General features: G+C 41.0%; 1 protein-coding gene across 3 annotated transcripts in view; it reads right to left on the bottom strand.

Moving 5' to 3' along the window:
- CAB39 (calcium binding protein 39) overlaps window positions 1-26721 on the bottom strand; it is a 55308-nt gene continuing 28587 nt past the window's right edge. For all 3 annotated transcript variants that reach the window (XM_083442947.1, XM_083442949.1, XM_083442948.1), the window contains exons 3-9: window positions 13564-13728; window positions 9327-9445; window positions 6099-6267; window positions 4765-4824; window positions 4178-4243; window positions 3127-3270; window positions 1-2368 (exon numbers count right to left, since the gene is read on the bottom strand). In XM_083442947.1, the coding sequence (XP_083299073.1) occupies window positions 2180-2368; window positions 3127-3270; window positions 4178-4243; window positions 4765-4824; window positions 6099-6267; window positions 9327-9445; window positions 13564-13728 (912 nt within the window). In that variant the 3' untranslated portion in view covers window positions 1-2179. The remainder of the gene's footprint in view (window positions 2369-3126; window positions 3271-4177; window positions 4244-4764; window positions 4825-6098; window positions 6268-9326; window positions 9446-13563; window positions 13729-26721) is intronic.

Genomic DNA, 26721 nt, shown 5'->3' with positions numbered 1-26721 from the left:
TTCCAGTACAATAGTTTTTTTTAATATGAATAGCACATCAAATGGTCTTAAATACAACTTTTTTTGAATGCCAACACTCCAAGGATTAATGTTTGAAAAAAGTTAGAGCCACTTTCTCCCATGCCAAATAGTAGAGAAGCAAAACCAATATCCAAATCCATCTTTGAACTTCTTTATATATACACATACATAACTTTTTAGCATTTCTACATTTCCCCCCTAAAGTGGAAGCCTTATGCATAATGGAGAATAACTTGCCAAGTAATATTTTCCTTTTCTTAACTACGATTAACCAAAATATAAAAAAGGACAGAGTACTGAACTATAATATCATCTCATGGCCAGTTTTGCCTGTCTATATAAATGATTTAATAAAGGCTTAATGATTACTTTTTCTTCTTTCAGTAGACATTATGAATCACTTTGCAAAGGACAGGTTATGACCACTAAAGGAAGCATGACAATGCTGAGATGGCCAATATTACTAGAATCCTATTTGCTGGATTTACTTTCCTACTTCCTTCATGAAAGCTGTAAAAATTAGCTAAGGTGTCAATCAGGAGATTAGTTTAATCATTTGTGAAATAATTTAACCAGAAAGAAGCTAGAAAGCAATAAATAATTTTAGAGCATTCTCATTCAGGTTCAATCATGCAGAATTTGAACTTCCATACTCCTAATCCATAAAGTTGGCTGGCTGGTTGTGATCTCAGTACTACTATTAAGATGAATAGATAGTATTTTGATAACATAGTTGAGATATATTTAGCAGATTTTTTTTTTGTTATGATCACAGTAACAAAAAGTGGTGCAACATCAGTCTTTCTTAAAAAATAAATACTGATAGTTTGCAGCATTAACAAACAAGATATTGACACTAGGACAGTTATGAAATTATGGTTTTTGAAGTAAAGGGGAATTATTAAGTTATTTACCATCACAACTACCATACCGAATGTTAACGATATGAAAGGAATAGAGATTCTCTATGTACCCACAAGGAAAAACAAATTGATATTAATTTAGCATAATCTTTATAATTTTGCAATTGGCTGAACACAGCACTAATATAGATGAATAAGGCCAACATTGAAGGATATAGGTTAGTGGGTTCCAGAACTATATTTTAGTCTACCCTAACTGATGGCACCCCATTAAACCAGTGAATACAGAAAAATTGGATTTTCTTCTTTTTAATGCTGCTGTATTTAAGAAATGTGAAATGAGCATTTCCATGTGATCCTAAGTATTCATTACAGATGAGCTTTCATTTTGCAAAACTCAGTATCAGGTAAAAGATACAGACTAATACATTAACATTCCTCTGCTGTACAAATTAAATCCTTTTTAAAGAAATGAGCAGCCTAGGAGTTATATACAAAAGAAACCAACAAGCATTGTTGAAATGAAATGCAAAGTGTCACTGCTAAGCTCTACTGTCTGAAATACCTTCAAAGTAAAATTAACAAAAACCCTTAGAATGTATTTCCAAGTCTACAACTCAATTTTCAACAAAATCACACACACTCTCTCTCTCCAAAGAAAACAAAAAACCTACAAAGCAGTGAAAGGCATATATACATTTTCCTTATGAACTCTGAGATTTCACTCTTTAGAAGTTGCTATGTTTCAGTATCAGTTTTATTTGCAAGACAACTGTTCATCCCAGTAAGCTCACATTTCCCCTTTGATTACACATAAAGCACTGCACATTTTTTTTTAAAATCAAGGCATACAATCTTATACTATGGTGCCAAGTATGCACAGATAACATTGTGCTCGCATCTCATACAAGGTTAAGTGCAAACGTACGGATTGAATCAGATTTGCAAGCATGCACCCCGTCACTTAAACTACTCTAATACCTTCTTTTCCTATCCCAAACTATCTTCTATATGTTTGCTTTCATGAACCAACAATCTCCCCCCGCCCCCCAAACTTCTAAAAACAAGCAGTGTGCTTGAATTCAGACACAAATACCAAGAAAGTCCACATTGTGCAAGAAAGCAGCAGCTAGGTTTGTCAACTTGGACTAAAAAAAAAGAGAGAAAAACAAACACTGTTCACTGAACAGCAGATTAGCAGTAATGTTCCTCATGAATTGATAAGAGTGCCTGATGCTGAATATCTAACAGCAAATGCTGAATTTGGATTTAATATTTTAGGGGTTTATAGGAGATTAAGCTTCTTGCTGTGCTGGTCTTTTCAAATCCCTGATCTGTTTAACTAAATAGGTCTTCTCATCATTAAATTGTTCATCCTCGGTCCTGTCGTTCTGAAACTTGCTGAGGAACTCAATAAGTTTGGTCTGGTTCTTTAGGAGGATATCTAATATAGGCTGCGTCTTGTTAGGGTTGGCTACGAACACCTGCAATGAAAGAAGATGGTCAGTATAGGAAAAGTTCAGTTAATATATCAGAAAATATTAACTCTCCGAGGAATATTTGCATTTATGTAAAGTATGAGCCAAGTCTACAAGGTGCTAAAAGCCCACAGGCAATGTTTGTGCAATTATTAGCATCTGTCTTCTTAGTGACAAGGACCAAGCATCACTTAAAACAACAGAATGGATTATTCCCTCCTGGAATTCATTAGTTTAACCTATTAATGGAACAAATGTTCCTAGATACTATTTTCAAAATGATTTAGTGCATTTGAATATGCATATTCGCAATCCGAGTAGCACCAAGCAAAACTGCTTACAAAGGGTTGTGTTGAAAAATACTCACTAGTGCAATTAATGAAATAATTCATGCAGAAACTTTTGTTTGTCACAGGATATTAAAAACAAATATTACATGCAATATTAAGGGGCTTCTTTTCAGAAAAATGTAGGGGATCTGTTTGTTTCAAAATAGCTGCATGTGATATATTTATTTGAATGTTTTAGGAAAAATGATAAGCCAGTCTCAGAGATGGATTCAATTAAAAAATAAATTTGACTTTGAAACAGAATTTGCTTTGTACAACATACCCCACACACCCTTTCCAATACTTATCCAATACTTCTCATTCAGTTATGTCAAGCCACTCTAGTGTAGTATTAGATCAATGTAAGATTAGAAACCTTCTGTTTACAGGAAGTGTTGAATACCATTATCAACAACATTTAAAAGCTGTTTCTACCTTAAAGACATGAAAGGCTTCAAACTGAATGTTGCGACTCTTGTCTCTTAGAAGGTTCATCATAAGTTTGAGATTTTCAGGTTTACTGATGTACTTTGTCATAATTGTGAAGTTGTGCCTATCCAACAGTAGTTCACCAAGCAGCTAAAAAACAAGAGGGGGGGGGGGAGGGAAGTGGTGAAGTTTTCCATTAGGGCTATAAAACTCAATCAACCTTTTTTTGTTCTTTAGCCACAATGATTTTTTTCAAGAGCCAGAATTTCTGGTATTATATTCTATTACAACTCTATTCTAGTGCTACCTAAACTAGCATTACTGAGTCTGCATAATCTGGACGACTTCAGGAAAAATTGGATGCAATCCATTGTTATTTGTTGTATGTTGCAGGTAACACAGGAGAATATGTGCAAGCAATCTTGTGCCAAATTAAACCAGAGTTTAAAGGATACTGTATGGGGAGTGTGGCCAACAAAATCCTGACAAGTCTTCTGACTTACAGCACAAGGAGAAAACACACTACGGCCATCTGTAAGATTTTGAGGACCTCAATGGGCTAGTCAAGTTCAGCATTGGTTATTATGGCAAAGCATGAGCTCGGGGGGGGGCATAAAGACTTGATCCTTGGGGTCCTCCAGTGTACATAGAAATTTCTGCACTTTGAACTTCATGAGTGCAGAATGTTAGATCATGCTGTTTGTTTTTATAGTGAAACTGTTGATATGAATCAAGGTTTGGGGGGAAAGGTTGTGTATGTGTCCATGTGTATTTTACTATACTGATATACTGATGAGGCACCTTAGGAAACAAAAACTTTCCAGGTTTTTACTCAACATTTGCAAAATGTTTGAGTCTTGCAGTTATAGAACCTGTGCTAGCCATTAAATGTTAGAATATTGGTTTCCTAAAGTATAAAACCTCATGCTTCAAAACTCTCTTAACTGATCAGGAGACAACATAGAATGAATAGCTAGCTTGGTCCTACCTGCTGAAATTAAGTTCTTCATAATATTTTCTAATGTCAAAATAATTAAAGTCAGTAAGGTCTCTCTACCTTAAGCGACTGTCGTTTTGTCACGTAGTTTTCTGAATGGAGTAACTTCTCGTATTCACTGAAGAACTGAATGGAGAAAGAAAGAAAAATCTAACTATCACAAGCACTCTGATTCCAAATGATTTCAATGAACTGGAAGCACAAATATAAAACACAGAAATAATGTAAAGATTTAAACATTTCAAGTATTTTGCTCCAATTTCTGTATGATCAAGTGGAAAGGCTGAAGGAAATTTTCAGGCAATTCTTTAGGCAACAACATGACAGGGAACACAAGCAGGTTTACATTTTCATTATCAGATGTGACCAGCAGATGGAGCACGGTTGTCACATATGCCCTTGTGATTATTCTGGCACACCAAGGAAACAGGTTTCTTAATATACAATTTCATTCCCAGTGTTTTTAGAACTGTGCAGTTGCAAGAGTTTGCTGTCAAACATTGAACTTGCATTGATATGGAAATAATAATAAAAAAAAACTGAACAGATAGCAGTTTGGCAACATTGTGAAGGGACAGCTTGAAACTTCTATTAGGATATAATTAGCATTATTAAGTAACAACATAATTAAAAAAAAAAGTACATACCCTATCATAATGCTGTTCCAAGAACTCTGCACTGAGCAACTTGTGCCTTGTTAGTAAGTCCTGAAAACAAGAAATTACACGGTTATTTAAATGGCATTTCCATTCCTACCCTATAGTTCAGGGTGCAACAGTTCTTCACTGTATTCCCCTTTACCCCGGTTGTTATATGCAGCTTTTTTCATATGCTTCTCTGGTTTTCTTAAGCCACACTTTTAGAAATGACAATATTTCACTCTTTTTGGGCAATTCCTCTTCTAAATGGCAGCCAAGATGAACCTTGTTGTTGTTGTTGTTTAGTCCTTTAGTCGTGTTCGACTCTTCGTGACCCCATGGACCAGAGCACGCCAGGCACTTCTGTCTTCCACTGCCTCCCACAGTTTGGTCCGACTCATGGACCTTAGTCATGTCAATTTAAATGGATCTATTTTGAGTAGGACTAACATTGATTGCAATTCTGTCTTTCAATGACAGAGGCCCTCACACTTTAATTCAATGTGGAACAATGAATTCACTTTGGCTTGCTTTTGGACAGTGCCCAATGTTCTGCCATTTTGTTTCAGGTCAGAAGTAGTGTTTTTGGCTCTGGGAAAATGCTTTCCTTAAAAATCCTGTAGTCTTGAAAATATTCACCTCTTCCTTTCTGTTTGGTACTAATTACTTTATCATAACCATACTATGTAATCTTCCTCAATTATTTACAGTCATACCTTGGGTTATGAATGCTGTGGGTTGCGGGTTTTTGGGTTGCAGACTGCGCCGAACCCGGAAGTACTGTAATGGGTTTCGGTGCTCGCACATGCGCAAAACCACAAAATGACATCACGCGGCGCTGCGGGTTGCGAACATGCCTCCTGCATGGATCATGTTCGCAACCTGAGGTATGACTGTATATGGGTTACTACAGCCAATTATAGATCACATAATGGAAGGAATTTTGTCTGTATGCTACATAGCCAGCTAGGTTTGACATGATTAAGGTCCATTAATTTTGATGGGTCTACTCTGAGTAGCAGAGGTACAACCTACCACCTCTGCAGATATTTTGAAGTCACACAATTAATGTGAAGAATGCAACAGTTTATATTTGCTTTCAGGAAGTTATGCAGGGCTCGTCTGCTCCTGCAGCAGTTAAAAAAATTTAAAGGGTATTTTTACTGCTGATATTGTTGTGATTTCGTTAATGCTGTTCTATGGCTGTTAGCTGCTGATATCAGATTGTTGTAATGAGATTTTATATATTTGTTATGTGTTGTATGTTTTTCTGAAATTTCATGGGGAAGGTGTGAGATAGATAGCTAGATGTGAAGTAGCTGTCAAAATTCAGAATGTGTTACCTTGAAAGTTGCAAAAGCATCTGAAGCGATGTCAAATGTTGACATTTCCACATATCTGAAGAAGTCGTAAAACTGCTCTGACCACAAGATTATTTTCGCCAGTGGTTCATGTCTGATGCACTCTCTTAACATGATTCCACAATTCAGAGCAATTTCTGGGGATTCGTAACTGCAAAGTGAGACATCAACATAATTAACTCAGAAAGAGAAATATGATCACAGCAAACTTTTTACCTCCTTAAAGTTTCAGCAACTACTGTATAAAATATTTATTAGTAAAATAAATACTACAATTTCAGTGAAACTATTTTAACATTTTCTGTGCCACTCTTCAATGGCAACACTCTCACTAGGGTGGCACTGATGCTCTCTGATCTTGATAAGTAATCTAGGAATAGACACCTGCACTTTCAAAACACTTTCACAGTTCATCTATCTACAACTACACTGATCAATGTCCTATTAATTTTATATTCAATATTGTGCACCAGTTCAATTTTTTCAAATTGCCTGGCCGTCAGGAAGATCTACCACAAATAGCTGAACTGCCATTTAATATATGGTTGCCAGGATACATCCAAAAGGTGTGGAGATCCCCTGCAGCAACTGAACACTGCCCATCTCCTTCCTCCTTTTGCATGCACAGGTTGGCTTTCCACTTGTACACAGTGATGCGAGTTAGATCTTGGCCTAAGGAAATAGCAGATTCTAGATTCTAGATTAGAATTTTGCTCTTTCAATGGATTACACTCTAATACCTTTGAAGGGATTGATGCAGCAACATTCACTAATACAAATATTGAACCTCCTCACCATCTCTGTTTGTAGATTATATTGGCCAATATTTTTTAAAGATACTACGTTGCGGTGGTGGCAGCAGCAGCAACAGCAAATAATGAAATAGCCAAGAAAGGATGCTGCGTGAGTCTAGTCTGGGAGGTAGTTCAAAAGGATAAGTCTGCATTCCAGAGAAGGCCTCTGTCACTCCTTGTTTACCTTCTGATGCTAGAGGCATTTGGAGCAAGGCCTCTGCAGACAATCATAACATATATGCCCACTGGTATGAGAGAAGATTGATTCTTCAGATAATTTGGCTCTGGAACTACTTTCCCCTCTCTATGACAGTCAGGTTCATAACCTCAAATGCTGCTAATCTCCAAAGGCTTAGGTTGCAACAGAGGTCAGGAATACTTATTACAAACTTCATATGATTAGAAAGCTGTGTCCCTTTAGTCTTTCAGACTTAATGACCCTCATTCACACCTTTAAAATGCACTGAACACAAAGCTGAATTTAATTGTTTGGAAGCGCCAAATAAAGTAGAAAGGGGTTTCAATGCTTCCTCATGGAGATGGAATGCCAGGAGCATTTACACTGATACTCTAGTATCTGCAAAGGCTTCTTACCATATTTGTGTTGGTTTGACTGAAAAAGCTCTCAATAGATTGAACTTCAACTTACCTAGACTGCGCCTTAGCTATTAAAGTGATCTTAACATTTAGTGGCGATTAATACACTGTTACCTACACTTGGATGGGCAAGATTGGAATAAGTAAGTATAGTTTAGTGTGTTCAGAACACATTGCTTGTTTGGGATTTCCTGCTGCATTCGGTGATGTACAGAGTGGATTGGTCTGGAAATGTGGGATGAATGTGGCCTCCCTAATATTTTAAGATTATCTATCTTCCTAGTTAAGGAACACAGCATCTCATTCTGAGAACATCAAGCTATTTATGCATGCAAAACTAAGCACCTCAAAAATATGCTATACTGCTTTCCCCCAAGAACTAGCTGGTGTAAGAAAGGAAAACAGAAGCTACCCTAAACATTTGGCCAAATGCAATTGAGATCATCATCATCAGGAGAAAAAATAGCAAAGAAAAATAACTGGGTTCTGTTGTGTGAAAGGCTTCCAAAGTGTTTTAAGGTTGGCAAGCTCTCAATTAACCGTTTTCATAGGGTTGTTGTTGTTTTTTTTTAAAAGGAAGAGATGTCATTTCCTTAAGTACGGAAGAAAACAATCTCAAATACCCCTCTGTTTCAAACAGCACCAACACTTACATTACGCATTAATTTGGTGTAAAGTGTCACATTTGTTTCATTGTTAGAATGTTAAAAAAACCAAGCATGATGCTTCAATGAAACAATGCAATTAATATAAGAAGCGGAAACAGCAATATGGCAGGGAGTGCACATAATGAATTAGCCCTTGTCTGGGCAAGCCTGAGCCAACGGTGTATCATAACTACAAGGATATGGATTGTGTATCACAAGCCACAGGGTGAATTGTGGCGCATGACTTCAGTTTGAAGTTCTGCTCTGTGAACAAAAGGCACAGGGTCAAATGTCTTGGACCAGTTTGCAAAGTCAGATAATTCTATGTGCAAAACTGCTGCCAAACTGCGATCCTATAGGGAAACTTTAAGGTGAACATTTCTAAGCAAAAAGGCTCAGTTATCGCATAGCACTAAGGCAAACTATGGCTTAGTATGAAGGCATGATAGGGAGATTGTGACTGCATCATTCCTCCTGTGGTCTTGCTACTATTTTAAAATATAATGACTGAAAACTCCTGTAGGTTCCTTGTTGTGATGCCAAAGTATGTCCTTTTAAAAGGTTAGTCACCTCTATGCTAAGCCAAACCAAACCATGCCTTAAGTCACAGCAGTGGGGACCAGAAGAGTAGAAAAATGGCTGCAATCTCCTTTTCAGTAGCCTACACATTTGTGATAAACCATGGTATGGCTTAGCATTAAGTGTGAACCAGGTCAAATACAACTGAGGAAAGAAGGGAAGGCACCAAATGCAAGAACAAAAGGGGAGATGATCTCAAAGGAACAGAGGAGGTGATTTGCTGTCCAATGTGTTTTAAGTATTAGTTACTCCCTTGGAAGAGTAATGATTCAGTTCATTCAAAGAGAAACCAAACATGGAATTCATATCCTTTATGAACGCGTGAGCGTTAACAAGTGTCTCCATTGCCCTTTAAGGTCTCTTCCACATACAGTCAGCAGTCACTTTCATAATTTTGGTTGAATTTTTCTAGCAAAGACCTATGACCATGCAAGCAACTTCAGCCATCTGTTTTTCACAGCTCAATTTGACTTCCAATCACCGATAGCGTACCTGACTGAAGAGAGCAGGAGAAAGGGGACGGGGGGGGGTGACCTAGTCTTAAGCTGGAAGTACAGCAGTTTATGTTTGTTTATACAACATACTATACGCACCCTTTTAACAGCATGAACAGTATATTTTGCTGAGTGCAGATGTATTCGACTGTGGGGGTTCTTGTACCAATTTGCCTCCTCAGAATGTTGTTGAATATCTGAGCCACATCCTTTTTGCCCTGCAAAAAACACAAGCCATACAGCATAGAGAATCAGTGGTGAATATAAAAAGGGATAACATGCAGAGACCATAACTCCATGCCTTTAAAGCTGCAAACTGAATTGTCCAAGACTTGCACTTATTATTGCCCAAGAATTCCCAAAACATTTGCTATTGCGATGCCAATTTTAATATATAAAGCACAGAGTACAGTTTAACCAATGACACAAGTTTAGGAGTTATGGTTTTATTTAGTCCTAGAATAAAATTTATCACAGTTATATATATATCACTAGTTGCTGCTAGGAATCCCCCTTATCCAGTCATGATTTGTGTACTTTAAGAATGAAACCAAACTACCATACCTGAAGTTTCCATCCCATGTGAAGTTTGACTTAATCTGTGACACACTCTTAGCAGGTAAACTTCATGTTCTGAATTGACTATGAGGCATTTGAAAAAGGAACAGTATCTTGTTTCATGTACCTCAAGATGAGTTACACTTGTGTTCATGACTACTCCTTTCTTTATATCAATTTCCTCAGAACTGTTAATTCATTTGCTTGTAGTTAGTAGATATTACTACAAGCAGCAGGAAAAAGGCCACAAGCAATGCCTTAAAACATTTATCTAGGAAGATCATGTTGTTGACAGTGTTTCTTTGCTAATTCAAGGTGGTTTAAACCAGGGGTAACCAACATACTGTCTTCCGGTTGTTGCTGAACTACATTAGCACCAGCCAACATGGCCAATGGTGAGGGATGATTGAAGCTTTTACAGCAGGGGGCCAGTCTACTGTCCCTCAGACCTCCGGGGGGGGGGGGGGGCTGGACTATATTTTGAAAAAAAATATCAACGAATTCCTATGCCCCACAAATAACCCAGAGATGCATTTTAAATAAAAGCACACATTCTACTCATGTAAAAACACCAGGCAGGCCCCACAAATAACCCAGAGATGCATTTCAAATAAAAGGACACATTCTACTCATGTAAAAACATGCTGATTCCCGGATAGTCTGCGGGCTGGATTGAGAAGGTGACTGGGCCGGATCCGGCCCCCGGGCCTTAGTTTGCCTACCCATGCTGTAGTTCAACAACACCTGGAGGCAGTGTGTTGGCTACTTTCGCTTTCAATGTTACTCTGGAGTATAAGGGAGCCATTTTACTGTGAGAAGCTCCCATGCAGCTGAGTCTCAAACAATATGGGTGAGAACAATCGCATGGGCTCAAACTGGAGAAATGGCATCCAGCCAAGGAAGAAGTGCTGTTATCATGGAAAGATACCCATGCCACCTGTCTGTAAACATTATCCACACCAAATGGAAGCTGCAGAGGGGGTGGTGGTGCTTGAAGTTTTCTACCCACCCACCTGCACGAATAGTTGGATGTTGAGCTGCTGAATATAAATGCTAAGTGTTTAAAAGACAAATGATTTTCTAAATTCCAATTCCATTGTAAGCTGGCCCAAAGCAGCACCAGAGCTCTTTGTTCCGGCAATGAGTAGGACAGTGTTTCTGGAAGCGGCCTCACCCAAACCCCACGTATCACAACAGTCAAGCGTCATTCACCAGCTCAGCCAATTTTGCCTAGGGTCTCATTATTCTTTCCGGACTTGCCATTAGTAACAGTATTTCCTTGTTAGCTGCATAATGAACTTGGTGATGGTTCACAATAATACACAATTACATCATTGTTTGAACTATTTACCACTTCCAATGATGTAACTTTGTCACTATGATGATAAACACACGTCCTTCACAGGCAGAGGTGAAGACTAAAAGCTACTAGTACTGACCCAAGCAGAAGAAGGCATTTAACAAACAGTTTTCAGAAGAAACCAAGAAAAAAAAAATCACTCCAGTAGTTGAAGTAACTCCCTGGGGGCATTTGTTTTAATAGATATGAAAGGTATTTTGTGGTCCACACACAACACCCTGAAGATCTGTCTGCCCACAAACCACTGGACATCTATTGAAGAAGAGTAAATGCACACCTCAAACCTAGAACACCTAATATCCCTTCCATAAGCAAACAATACCTCTGGAAAGTAATTATGTTTATTATTAGTGGACTGGATGAGAGCCAACAAGCTTATTGTAGGTAAGATTGAGGCACTGTTAGTGGATGGATGGGAGGTGGTTTGCTCTTGATGTGGTTACACTGCCTCTGAAGGACCAAGTATGCAGCTTAGGGGTGCTTCTGGATCCATTCGTATCACAGGAGGTTTAGACCACCTTGGTGGTGCAAAGTGCTTTCCAACAGTTTAGCTGGTGGCCCAGCTACACAACTATCTGGACAGGGATAGCCTAACTTCTGTTGTCTATGCTCTGCTAACCTCTAGGTTAAATGACTGCAATGCGTTATACGTGGCGCTGCCTGTGAACAGTTCAGAAACTTCAGAGGGTGCAGCAAGATGGTCTGAGCATGTAATGCCAATTCTGGCCTGACAGCATTGGCCTCCAGTTGGTTTCAAGGTCCAATTCTAAGTGATGGTTTTGACCTATAAAGCCTTAAACGGCTCAGGACTGCAATACTTCAAGACAACATCTCCCCATATGAACAGACCCTGACCCTGTGATCATCATCTGAGGCCCTTATTTGTGTGCCTCTTCCAAGAGATGTCTGGGGAGTAGGAAAACAAGAATAGGCCTTTTCTGCAGTAAGTCGCCGTTTGTGAACACACTCTCTCCCCAGGCAGACATGCCAGGCAAAATCATTCCTCTTTGACCATGCCTTGGGATGATTAAACAATCTATGGCCTTAAAATGTTGTTGATGTTGTTGTTGTTGTGCTTTTATGTTGTGAATTTTGTGTTTTTGTATTGTAAACTGCCCTTTGAAATATAAATTTAATAAACAAAAACAATGTATATCCCACCTTTTCCTCAGAACCTGGACTCACGGGGGACTTACAAAAATTAAAATAAAACAACAAACAAACAAAAACTCTTGCTATGCTATACCTGGGTTTCTCAGTAAGCATATACGGAAAAGGCAACCTCAAAGGAGACAGTACAGAAATAACTGGTTAACAGAATGTAGTTTAAGAAAGTCATTTGTTTAAAGAGAAATAAGGTTTTTTAGCATATGAGTGTTTTCTAGAACTTTATACAATGTAATTTCGACTTTAGAATTTCCCTTAACAGATCACAAGGATCTAGTTTTATAAGACATCACAGTGGCTTTGTGGACTTCCTGATTAATCTATTCTGGAATGCACCTCCAAGGGGAAAATATCATTCATAACAGTGTCAGGTATGACAATAAGCAGAAGAGACCAGAGAGAGTTGACATTCCAAAGTAAATTCATCATACCAGGATCCATTGAAAGGACAAACAACTCTGTTTCACAGAGAATTAAAAGGAAAATTCTTGGAATACCAGAAGCCTTTATCCAATTTACATTCATGCACTATTCAGATAATCAAAATGACAAAAGAGTTGTCACCTCAGTACCAATAAGCATAGCTAACGTGCCTTGAGCAAGTTCACCAAAATCTAGCAATCCTTTGCAGCCACAAAGGTTCCAAATACACACATACAGATACACCACCTGCAGGGCTTCTGTTGCAATGCCATTAAAAAAGGAGCCATTTTGCTCAAGTGAAACATTACAATGCACACACAGCTTCTCCTTTCACAGAAATTACTGCTGAAATTTCACTCTCCCCAGATCACCAGGCTCAATATTACCTCTCCACAAAAGTCTGCAGGCATGTGATGAGCTGGGTGTCTCCCTCCCTCTACAAAGTTTGTCTCATTTAGAATCATGAATTTCAGGCTTTGCATAGACATCTGGCTGGACACTGTGAAAACAGTATCCTGAACTAGATAAGTAAGGCTCTTCTGATGTTCTTCTAAATCCTACCAATCACATAGCATATTTTCCCATCCCTGATCTAGGGCAGCAGCAAAAATTAGTGGGAGTGGATCCACAAAACTGTGGCCCCAGGATCATGACCCTGGATGCCTTGAGCGGTTTTACTTCTCTTTGAACATGAGGGATCCTGTGTGCTTTACCTTTCCAGGACTAGGAGTTAAACTGCAGTAATAGATCTCTTTGGGGAACATGGTTTCCTAAAGCAACATGAATTTGAAACGGAAGCTGCAATGAGTCTGTGTAACATTTTCTTACCTCAAAATCAATGAGTTGTAGGTCAGCTACTAGGGTGCTAAGAAGACCACTGTTGTATAGCTCCTGAGCAAGCTGAGCAACAGCTTCTGTCTGAGGCTCCTTTTCATTTGTGCCATACAAGATTTCTTTCATGGCAACTAAATTTTTGGAAACTTCTTCAGTAGCCTGAGCAAGGAAAAACATAAAAGCTGTAATTGTTTCAAAAGCCAAAACCAAGCTACTCATTAGTATGTGCTCGAGACCAAAACATGCAACAGATATCAAAATGAACAATGAACATCAACACATATTTCATTGATACAATTACAGCCCCAACTTCTGCCCACCTATGCATACCTACCTCCTGGTTATACACTGAAAGAATAAAATTATTCCTAATTGGTTAAGTGGTGTTTGTTATGTGCTGAAAACACGGAGAGCTTCAGATGGCTAAAGTGCAATACATTTTTTAAATACACAATTTCACTGGTGTAGTTCAGCCAGAGCACAAAATCCTGGGGTGGTGATGAGAGTTCAGTGTGCCACATTCCCACAACCAGGGGAGAGTGACTAAGCTACAGAATAACTGGTAATCCCATGACACTCTACGATGGGGGGAAATTGGGACGATTTAGTTGGGGGTGGGGGAAGCTAGCTGTCATCTGAACATATTCCACAAAAGGACCATGAATGCCATACTTTAGCTGAAAGTCAAGGATGTTACACACTGAATAAAGGTTAGAGAGAGAAAGGGGGGGGGGGGAGTCAGAGTGCTAACAAGGTCTGTTCTATGACTAAGTAAATATTTACTGCACCAAGAGCAATTATATATGCCACAAACCAGCACAGTGGCAGTTTAAAAATAAAGCTGAGGTAAACCAAGAAGCTGGAAATAGATCAACATACACAAAATTGTCCAGAGATAGCCTAACACAAAGTGACATACTGAAGAACAAAAAAACCCTAATATTATTTCCTCACTCCTACATTATTGCAAGTAAAATCCACACCATGCAGGGAAGACATCTAAAACCTAAGGATGTTGATTGTTTTTCCAACCTCACCCAAGAAACCACCATTGCCAAATTTACCTGCAATCAATATCACAAGAAAATGCCACCCTAAACGAATAGGTGAAGCATGCCGCCTCCCAAGGCCATCTGTTTGAGGAGAGGAGAGACGGGCCAGTAGGGACAGCTTGCAAGTGAGAGAAAGGGCTTTCCAACCTCTCACTATTTGTAACGGCATCATTTCATCGAGAAACATGAAATTTGAGGTGTTCTCTGTTCCTAGAACTCAATCAGGAAGCAGGACTTTTTTTCAGCTGGAGCTTGCCAGAACTCAGTTCTGGCACCTCTCAGGTGGATGGCATTGCCATCATAAGAGAAAAAGGGAGGTGTTCATGGTGAGTTCTGGCACCTCTTTTTCTATAATAATAGCTCTAGGTAGAGAAAACTATTCATTCCATGCTCCCTAGGAGGAAGTGATATTCCTGAGGATATTTAGGAGAATCATTGCCTTCATGCTGATTAATCACTCTCTCTTCTAAAAAACAACCACACACACAAAAACAAAAAACAAGGTTTGTTTGCTTTGGAAGGGGGAAGTTGTGGAAGAAATGTCATTCTGAGCTCAAAAATAGGGAGAATTCAATACTGAACTGTCCCAAAATTCAAATACCCACAGTATTTTTAAGCCATGAGATCATCAGCCTTTCCAGAAACTCAAAACAGGAGTTGATCTGGTCAAAATGATTTCTGATACAGCAGGGAGGCTGCCAATGAGTAGGAAATTGCAACTCACATTTGAAAAGATTTAGTGCACACTTACATATGCTGTCAGCATCAAACTGGTTAAGAGGATGTAGGATTAATGATCTGGCATTTCCTATTGTTTCAACAGGTTCTTTGGCATAACATGAAAAACAGCTGTTAAAGACCATAAGCAGCGCTATATTAAGCAGGAAAAACAGGTATTTAAGAAACCGTCCTGTAGAGTGGGTTTTCTGGATCCCTGTGTGTATGCCTGAAACGGGATTCTTTCCCCCCCCCCCTTGATATGGTCTGTGTCTGTCTGTTTCCCTTGTATATCTCAGAGACACTGCGTAAGTGAAAAGTGCCTCACTTTGTGCCTTCTGTGCCCGTCCCTGGCACGGAAAGATCCCTAAGCTTAGCTGATGTCATGACCCTCTAATCTAACTATAAACTTCCCATGTTTATTACCACAGACTAGAAGAATGTTAAGTGCACTCTGTATAATCCCTGCGTAAGACACCCCAATCTATCTTAGGTTGTTATCTTAGGTTGTGATGTTCTGTGCTCTCTCTCTCTGATGCGTATGTTCTATGTATGTAATAAGTGCAACACTTGAACGTTACCCACGCTGCTCGCTGCATCCAATCAGCAGCCACCATAGATGGGGCAATTGAGCCCAATATACAATAAAAGGGACACTCTTAGCCTCCTGCTACGAGATGCCTCCCGGATATGATATCCCACCACGTCGTCTGTCGTTTATTCAACCCAACATCTGGTGACCCCGACGTGATCCAGCGACCCCCACCTCCTCACTCGACAAAGAAAAGTCTTGAAGCGCGCTAACAACTCGTGAGTAGAATGGGGAAGAATTTGACAAAGTTGCAGAGAGAGCATGCCAAAGAACTGCATTACTTAGTCAAGCAGAGAGTGGTGGGTGTTCATATTAGTTTAAAAGATGTTGAAAAATTAATATGTGAAGTATCCTGCAGATGTTCCTGGTTGGCAGAGACTGGATCTCTGGAACCAGCAACGTGGCAGAAGATCGGGTCCTCCCTTTTTAAAGAACCCAGGGCTCCGATTCATTGTTTGCTCACTTGGAAGAAGTGCATGGAGGCTGTCTCCGATTTGGGACTAGACCCAGATTTGGGTCTGGACCTGTATCAGGACTGTCAGGCATCTCCGACAGCCCCTGCCATTTCGACCACAGCAGACAATCCCCCCCCATATCCAAACTGCTTACCTCCTTCCCTTCCACCCCCCCCGGCCGGCCAAATGCCCCAACAAACTCAATTCCAACCCCCCCTTTCACCTCAGCATGAAGGCACCCCATCCGCTCTCCCTCCTCCTCCTCCTTCCATGCCTTCCCTCCCTCCTCCTCCTCCTTCCATGCTTTCCCTTCCTCCCCCTCCTCCTCCTCCCCCCCCTCCTCTCCCTTTTTCGCCTGGAAATGCCCCTGCCCCCATAGGAGCCGTGCGTGCAGCTGTCTCGCAGGCACGACAACAAGGTGATCTCTCTTTAGAAGAAGAACAAACAAATTGGCCAGGAGATTTGCCATCTGCATTTCCAATCACCCAAGGTACTAACGGAATCTTCTATGAGCACTTGCCTTATTCTGTAATAAGGGATTTAAGGCGGGCAGTTGCTGATTCTGGGCTGAAATCTTCCTATGTGCTAGGAATGTTGGAGGCAATATCAACTTCTTATACTATGCTACCTCAGGATTGGAAGGATCTGATGCGTATGCTTTTAACTCCAGCTCAGTATGTGGTTTTTGAAAGTGAATTTAAGCATAGTGCTATGGCTATGGCTGATGTTAACCATACAGCCAACCAACTTTTCGGCGCTGGCACTTATGAGACCATTACGGTGCAGGCTGCGCTGACAAATATACATTTCAGTCGCACTGCCACCTGCGTGCTACGTGCCTTCAAAAAGATCCCTGTCTCAGGCCAGCCCATGTCCTCCTTTGTGAACATAAAACAACAACATTCAGAGCCTTACCATCAATTCATAGATCGCTTGAAAGAAGCAATCACCAGGCAGATTGATAACACCACGGCTCAAAATGAACTAACAAAAAAATTGGCTTTTGAAAATGCAAACACAGACTGCAAAACTGCCTTGCAGACCGTTATACGCCGCTTTAAATATGATCTGGCTGATATGATTAAAGCTTGTTCAGAAGTAGGTAGCCAAAGCCATGCTATGTCCCTGCTTGCTACTGCGCTTCAATCTAATAACAGGCCCACAGGCAATTGCTTTAACTGCAAACGCCCAGGCCATTTTGCTAAACAATGCAGGGCCCCTGGCGGGGGGGCCCACAAAAATGCTGATACTAACAATAAGGCTAGACCTTCCAAAAAATGCCCTAAGTGTGGAAAAGGCTACCATTGGGCAAACCAATGCAGGAGTTCGGGAAACTCCCAGGAGGCCCTGCTCTCGGGCCAGGAGAATTAGAGAGCCCACTGTCTTTAGTTTCTGCTACAGAAAGCCCTTCTAAAGCTACACCATCTGATACTACTATTGCAAAATTTTCTGATACTACTATTGCAAAATTTTCTAAAGAAAAATCCTCTGACTTCACCATTGACTTAATCAATCAGGAAGACAAAGAGACTGTTTTGCCTGGTGAAGTTGTGCTTATGCCCACCCAACTGGCGGGTCCCCTGCCCTCTAAGGTCGCAGGTATAATTTTACCCAAGCTTTCTGCGTCCAAGGAAGGCATCATGGTTATCCCAGCAGTATTAGCCCCAGATTATGTGGGCACTGTCATGGTTCAACTTTGGAGCCACATGCCCATGCAGCTGAAAAAGGGTGACACTTGGGCGCATTTGGTGATGCTCCCAGCCCACCCTTCTGTTTCAATGATGGATAGTAATTTGCACCAGCTCTCTTCTTTTTCTCCACAGCTTTTAGCGGTTGTAGAGAGAATCAATAAGCAGAAACTTCTTCGTAAGTATAAAATAAATGGTAAAATTCTGGAAGGTTTGATTGACACAGGAGCAGACGTTTCTGTCATTTCCACCAGTTGCTGGGACCCTACGTGGCCCCTCGAGTCCTCTTCCGCTGTGTGGGGTGTAGGAGGCACTCAAACCTCCGCAAAGAGTGTACACTGGCTGCCTGTCTCTCTGCCCAATAGCTCTGCTATTATTGCTCATATTCAACCGTGCATTTTGAATATTCATCTGAATCTCTGGGGCAGAGACCTTTTGCAACAATTAGACGCTACCATTCAATTAAATGAGTAAATTTTCACTTCCACTTAACTGGAAGTCTACTGCCCCCGTGTGGGTAGAACAATGGCCACTAACTGGAGAAAAGTTGCTTGCCTTAAAGCATTTGGTTAATGAACAGCTACAAGCTGATCACATCGAACCTTCAAATAGCCCCTATAATTCCCCCGTCTTCGTCATAAAAAAGAAGAGTGGGAAATGGAGATTTTTACAGGATTTAAGGAAAATTAATGAAATCATTGAACCTATGGGGCCTTTGCAGTGTGGTCTGCCCAACCCAAATATGATTCCACATTCCTATCAATTGGCAATTATAGATTTGCAAGATTGCTTCTTCTCCATTCCACTCCAGGAGAAAGATCGTAAACTGTTTGCTTTTACTGTTCCAGTGCTAAATAACAGCCAACCCACGGAACGATATCAATGGAAAGTCCTACCACAAGGAATGTTGAATTCTCCCACTATGTGCCAATACTATGTCAATCAGGCACTCCAGCCCTTTCGCCGGTTATATCCGGATTTGACCTTGATCCATTATACGGACGATCTTTTGATATCGGGGGTCCAACTCCCCCCTAACTGGAAACGTGATATAACGGCCTGCTTGTCAGAGTATGGTTTAAAAATTGCCCCGGAAAAGGTACAAGAAACTTCGCCTTTTCACTATTTGGGACACAAAATGATAGCCGGGTACTCAATTCCCATAGTTCCTGAGCTCAAAGTGCCAAAAGTAATTAAATATGTCCAATTGCAACAATTATTAGGCAACATTAACTGGATAAGACCATATTTTAAAATCCCTCTCGAGGTTCTGAGACCATTGTTTTTGGCCTTAAAAGGCCATCAGTCTCCTGGAGAACAGATTGTTTTGAACCTCCAGCAACAAAAAACTATAACCCAGTTGAAGGAAATAATGCGGATTCATTGGGTTGATAGAGCAATTCCTAATGTTCCGCCAGAATTAATAGTAATGACAGATGGTGTCCAACCATTTGCAGCCCTTACTCAATCAGCAGAACAAAAAGTTCACATTATTGAATGGTTGTATTTACAGCACACACCTAAAAACACGGTCACCCCTTTATTGGATATCCTCGCTCAAATTATCAACAAGGGAAGGCGCCGCTGTAAAAGTTTATTTGGTATTGATTGCCAGAGGCTTATTATACCCCTGCCCATGGACCAATGGGATAATGCTTTCTCCACTAGCATGACACTTCAATGTGCTCTGGCTGATTATATAGGGACAATAGACTGTCATATCCCGGCAGATCCTCGCCTGCAAATGAGCAAACAATTTTCTTTATCCTTCACATCCATTCTGTCCCGAGTGCCATTAGACGAAGGGCTAACGGTCTTCACGGACGGAGCCCCCACAAGGGGGGTGGTTGCTTGGCAACAGAATGATCAATGGCATAGCCTCTACACTCTTCCACAGAAATCAGCACAACGTTCTGAGCTGGCTGCTGCAGTAAAAGCCCTGCATCACTTTGCCTCAGTGCCATTTAATCTGATTGTTGATAGCCTTTACGTTGCTAACGTCATAACTCGCCTAGAGGGCAGCTACGTCAGCCCCCTCCTAGATGACAATCTTCTGAGCCTGTTTCTGTCTTTACAATTGCTGCTCTCTAAACGATCCCACCCATTATTTGTGGTACATATTCGATCTCACCAGCCCTTTCCAGGCTTTATCACAGATGGTAATGCAAAGGCAGACTCCCTCCTGAGAGTATTGCCTGTATCACCCATAGAAAGCCATGCATTCCACCACCAAAATGCAAAAGCTCTCAGCCGAGAGTTCAAAATACCATTAGAGACTGCTCGTGCAATCATACAACAATGTCCACAGTGCTCTAATCAAATTGGCCACCCTAGCCCTGGCGTTAACCCACGCGGGCTTGAATCAAATTCTCTGTGGCAGACGGATGTCACTCACTTTGCCCCTTTCTCACCTTGGAAATTTATTCATGTCAGTATCGACACATATTCTGGCTTTATTTGGGCCACCCCTCAAAGGGGAGAACAAGTCAAACATGCTTGCAATCACCTTGTTCGTGCCATGGCAGTCATGGGCAAGCCTCATACTTTAAAAACTGACAATGCCCCTGCATATTGTTCTAAATCCTTTGCTCAGTTTTGTGAAACTTGGAATATCCGCCACTTATTCGGCATCCCCTACAATTCTCAAGGCCAGGCAATTGTTGAATGTGCCAATCGCACCTTGAAAACTGCTTTAATTCGGCAAGAAAAGAAGGCCGGAGTCCCCGCCTCCCTTTCTGAAAAGGAAGGCTGGCTAGCTAGTGTTCTCTTTACGCTAAACCATTTGAATATTTCCATACAGGACCATCAATCGTGCACGCGACTGCAAAAGCATTTTCAGCAGAAAGAAATACTTCCAGCCCCCCTGGTCCGCTATAAGAAATTGCCATCCAACGACTGGAGCAAACCAGTTAAACTGATCACCTGGGGTAAGGGCTACGCAGCTGTGCAAACCCCACAAGGCCCTCGCTGGGTGCCATCGCGCTGCATCCGCCTGTACCATGGCTTGGCACCGGACCCAGGACAGTCCCCTTCCTCACTTCACCCAACAACTCCAGATCACCCAGGAGGTGCCCACGCCCAGCCCCCCCCAGGAAACGCAAGCGCGGAAATCGTAATGGACCAGTGACGTGGGGCCAAATAAAATCGCTCTCCTCTCAAGCTGAACAACTCATGAAGGACAAACAGCTAGAATCAACCCCCGATAACGTGCTTCTCTGTCTTATCTCCTGCCTTAATATGAATTCCATGTTTGTTCTCATTTTCTGCCTCTCCTTTTTTCCCCTCTCGGCCACCGCCCCCCTTGGCGGTGCAACAACAACATCAAATGTATGGGAATCCTTTGCAGAAACCCTCAATGTTTCTTCCTTTTGTTTATCACAGCAGGTATCTGTGGGTGAAATTCTTGGCTCTTGCCTTATCCCTGTGTGCCATGACCCATCTGATATACAAAATGACACTTGGTTTTACTCTTCCCTGCCAAAAAATGATTCCCTTCGCACTCTTGGCTACTCCGCTTACTCCACTTGGGGTACTCAGGTGCGCAAGCGCCCCACCATGGCCGTGGACCTATTAACCCCGTACGTTGCAACATATAACATGACATGCGCTCGTATGGTGAACTGCACTAAGAATAACTGCGTAAGGATGAGCAAGGATAACTTTAACTGCTCTTCTTATGTAAATATTTCCTATGTATATAAATACACTGAGTTGCCTGCAGGATGGTTCTGGTCCTGCCCAGGTTACACATTCAATTACATTCCAGCAAACATTACCCATGGAACTCCCTGCTGCTTGAGTCGGTTGTCCATCATTTTACCAAAGAAACAACATCTATCCCGCCCTAGACATCGCCGCTCTGTTGAATTGACTAATGATTGTGATGATTCTGTTTCTCTCCCCAGCAGATCTGAATATATTTCTTTAGCCGTATCCCTTCTAGGTGTTCCAGGCTTGGCGGTACGGAACAGCCAGAACATTAACGCACTGGCCTGTTCTGCAGCAAAAATTATTAATTTCACATCAAACGCTCTCCACCTGCTAAATACAGAACAGAGCGAGATACAACACGGACTATTGCAAAATCGCGCCGCTATCGACTATCTCCTGATGCTTCATCATTATGGCTGAGAACAAGTGGATGCGATGTGCTGTTTCAATATTTCTGACAATTCTAAGGCCGTCAGAAATCAAATCTCTCACCTGCAAAACCTCACTCACCACATTAAACAGGACGTTGGATTCTCCAGCCTCTGGGATTCACTCACCCAATGGCTCACCAACTGGCTGCCGAACTTAGACTGGCTTCGCAAACTCTTTCAATACGCTATTGTTATTATATGCATTTTAATTTTGTTATGCTGTTTCATTCAATGCATTCCTAGTCTCATACGTCTCTGCTCTCAACTCTTCTCCCCCCCTCTACCTCCGCAAAAACTCATTGCCGCCCACTTCACGAAGTGGCAACAACAACCGTAGCTCTTGGAAGTAAATAGGAGCAAACTTATTTGGGGCATGCGTCGGCAAACCACGTATCCCAAAATATTTTTGTTTTTCCTATCTTACCTCCACTAGTGAAACAAATACCTTCTATATAATAAAAGAAAGGGGGAGATGTAGAGTGGGTTTTCTGGATCCCTGTGTGTATGCCTGAAACGGGATTCTTTCCCCCCCCCCTTGATATGGTCTGTGTCTGTCTGTTTCCCTTGTATATCTCAGAGACACTGCGTAAGTGAAAAGTGCCTCACTTTGTGCCTTCTGTGCCCGTCCCTGGCACGGAAAGATCCCTAAGCTTAGCTGATGTCATGACCCTCTAATCTAACTATAAACTTCCCATGTTTATTACCACAGACTAGAAGAATGTTAAGTGCACTCTGTATAATCCCTGCGTAAGACACCCCAATCTATCTTAGGTTGTTATCTTAGGTTGTGATGTTCTGTGCTCTCTCTCTCTGATGCGTATGTTCTATGTATGTAATATGTGCAACACTTGAACGTTACCCACGCTGCTCGCTGCATCCAATCAGCAGCCACCATAGATGGGGCAATTGAGCCCAATATACAATAAAAGGGACACTCTTAGCCTCCTGCTACGAGATGCCTCCCGGATATGATATCCCACCACGTCGTCTGTCGTTTATTCAACCCAACACCGTCCAATCCCTCTTGCCTGCCCTGTTACAAATAGCAATCAGTTCTACAGGCTGCACAATCTTGCTTTCCAGCCCCAATTGGGACCAGGGCTGTTTAATGCACAGGGGTTATAAAGGGGAACTTTGTGAGCACTGCAGGGTGGAGAGCATTTGGTCTCTATTCAATCAAAAATGCTTAGCTTACAGAAGGGTTGTTCAACCTCTTGCCAGGTAAATAGTAGTTTTGAGATCACTGCAAATCAGAAGTAGTTCCGTTGCATATGTGCACGTCAATGTGCAGGGTTGCACACTGTACAGAAGATATGCACATATATGGAGAATCCTAAACTGAGCAATTTGTGGGAGTTTCAGTGCTACAAACTTCTGCAATACACATTCACTGAGGTCAGTGGGGAGGCAACAATATGCTACTGTGGACTCTGGTGAGAAGAAGAATGGGGTAACACCAGAAACAGCTGCTCATTTGTTATCTTGAGTAATTATTGTACCCCTTGAGTAAAAAACTGGAAGCTGTGTGTATCAACCATATAGGAAAGAGAGAACTTTTAAGAATTTGAAGCCACTATCTCTACCACATGTTACTTTCCAGTGACAGTTTTCTTGTGACACCCAAGTTAATAAATAATTCTTATGGAAAATCTTATTAGTAATATTATTATTATTATTATTAATAATAATAATAATAATAATAATATACTGCCCTACACCTGCAGGTCTTGGGGTGGTTCACAAGATAAAATCACAATATAAAAACACAAAATATATAATCAAAATAAAAACAGAAACCACCGAATAACACCCTCCAAACCCCCCCCCCCCAACATTTTAAAAGGCCACTGGATGCCAATAAACCAAAGGTCTGGTTAAAGAAAAAAGTTTTTGCCTGGCACCTATGGGTGTATAATGAAGGCGCCAGGTGAACCCCCCTAGGGAGAGCATTCCACAAGTGTGGAGCCACTGATAAAAGGACAGTTCTTGTGTTGCCAGCCTCCAGACGTCTCATGGAGGAAGCACACGAAGAAGGGCCTCAGATGATGATCAGAAGATTGTACATGAAATCTTTAAGTGCATTTGTGTATCACATTTCACATATTAAGGCGTATATAAAATGTGAAACAGAATGCCCTTCTTTATAAAAAAAAAAGAAAGGAAGCTTAAGAGGCAGCATATCAGGTAGTGCGGTAGACAGTACCATTTATAAAACACGACACAACCATGAAGATTGGTTTAACAGGATTGTTTCCTGAACATGATCCTCCATAAAATGGATGATTTACATCTGCTTCAAAACTTTAAACATGGTATCTATCTTCTCAGTAGCATAGCTTATTTCTAAGAGTAGTACTTTAGGTACACTGAAAATTATATCATATTTTTCCAGTTGAGAAGAGAGGAAAAATTGTAATGAGAAGAGTTATAACTTCGTTAGAAATAGAAGGAACTGTGTACTTAGCTCAATTCTTTTCCACAGGAGCTTCTGCCACCTGGACAAATAAGTCCATATTGTTTTTTGGATTCCCAAGGCAGCAGCTAGAAAGATCAAGCTCCTTGCAGCCAGAAAGGAATGGCACAACACTCTTCCCACCACTACTAATTAAAATTCCAGGTGGAACAATAGTTATCCTATTGTGAAGAGCATAAACAACCAATGGACTAAACCCTTGCCTGAATCTGAATGCCTAATTCCCACAGTGATTTTAGTTCTGGTTCCAGAAGCAAGTGACATCAGCTTCAAGATAATTTAATTTGCTCCAACCACCCAAGAGATAAAACAATTAGCCGCCGCTAGGGTAGTAACTTTCATCCAACGGCTTCACAGGGTAAACTCCAAGAAGTTAAGAGCACTAGGGAATAGGAACATTATAAAGGGAAATGCCATTCATGTTTATACTTGCATGGCTATATTAACACCAGTCTTTTAATTTCTTGCAGTCTGTGCATCCCCAACCCCCAATACTACTTATAAGAGGCATATTATTTTGTAGGGTGTTACAATTTCTTTTTGCAGGCACAACCTGCAGTGCTATGTGGGCAACAAAGTTCCACACATTCTGTTGTGCAATCCAGAGCCACGTTTCCCTGTAGATTTGGAAGTATAGAACACCACAACAAGGTGTAGAAAAGTGGGATTTTAGGCTTATAAACTGTACTGGTTGACTGAGAGAAAACTGACCTGCGCGTGAACATTGCTGTGTAAATATTTTCCTACAACATCCCAGAAAACAGCTATTTAACCAACTGGGCCACATTTAAAAGCCTTCTAAAACAAACAAATTAAAATAAAACTAACAGCTCAGCCCATAATTATGTGACAGGACTGCAGATTGGGCTGTGATTGCTAAAAGGCTGGTCTCTGATGTGCCTTTTTAATTCTGCATTTTAAAAATAGCTTTTCCAACCCATCCTCAATGATTGACCACAAATTATTTAAAGTTTGCTTTGATTTACTATTAGCCTTCCCCAACATGGTGCCCTCCAGATGTTTTGGACTACAATTCCCAACGCCCTTACCACTAACATGCCAGCTGGGACTAATGGAGTTGGGAGTCTAAAATCTGGTTGAAGAAGGCTAATTTACAGGAATATAAGAAACGTATGCTGGGAGTCCTAAACCCTTAGGAGCTGATTTTTTGAAGGGGGTGCTGGGAGGGGAGTTCCATTGGTGGAAGCATAAGTCCATTGTACAAATGGGTGTGCATGTGTCACATCCATGTGTACTCTCTCACACAAAAGCACACCAGAAATTGTTTTGAAGATGAAAGGGCAAAATAAGTAAAGGGGCGAAACAAAGGGCCAAAAAAAGACCCCAACTTCACCATATTTTTCAAATCACAGATTCCTCAAGGGTCCTGTCAGGTGATCAGTGGGTGATCATTTCAACATCTGTGGAACTTGGTCAAAACTTGTTTGAAACATGCCCGCCATAGAAAAATAGATGCAAATTAAGCAATAAACTTGGGTTTTCAAAAGTGACTCTGGAGGCAGCTTAGCTTGCATTTCAGAACAATTATAACAACCTTTAGTATAACTGAGACCTCCTTTTCCATTTAATGCCATTTTGTTTTTTCCAGCTTTTACAAATGTGCCTTTCCCCCAAAATTAATTTCTATCTTCATGAAATTATGCTCCCTTTTAAGTACAGTGGTACCTCAGGTTACATATGCTTCAGGTTACATACGCTTCAGGTTACAGACTCCGCTAACCCAGAAATATTACCTCGGGTTAAGTACTTTGCTTCAGGTTGAGAACAGAAATCGTGCTCCAGTGGCGCGGCAGAAGCAGGAGGCCCCATTAGCTAAAGTGGTGCTTCAGGTTAAGAACAGTTTCAGGTTAAGTACAGACCTCCGGTACAAATTAAGTACTTAACCTGAGGTACCACTGTATATTAAAACATCACCATCATTCTTATTTCTGCCACACACCCCCTTATCCCCTCCCCAACAAAAAAGCAGTGCTTCATTTGATATACTTCTATAGCTGCTACATTTTCTGTGC

This window comes from Podarcis tiliguerta (assembly GCF_965153285.1).
Source record: "Podarcis tiliguerta genome assembly, chromosome: 5".
Lineage (NCBI taxonomy): Eukaryota > Metazoa > Chordata > Lepidosauria > Squamata > Lacertidae > Podarcis > Podarcis tiliguerta.
Note: the sequence above shows the minus strand (reverse complement) of the source record. Positions and strands in the feature narration are given on the sequence as shown.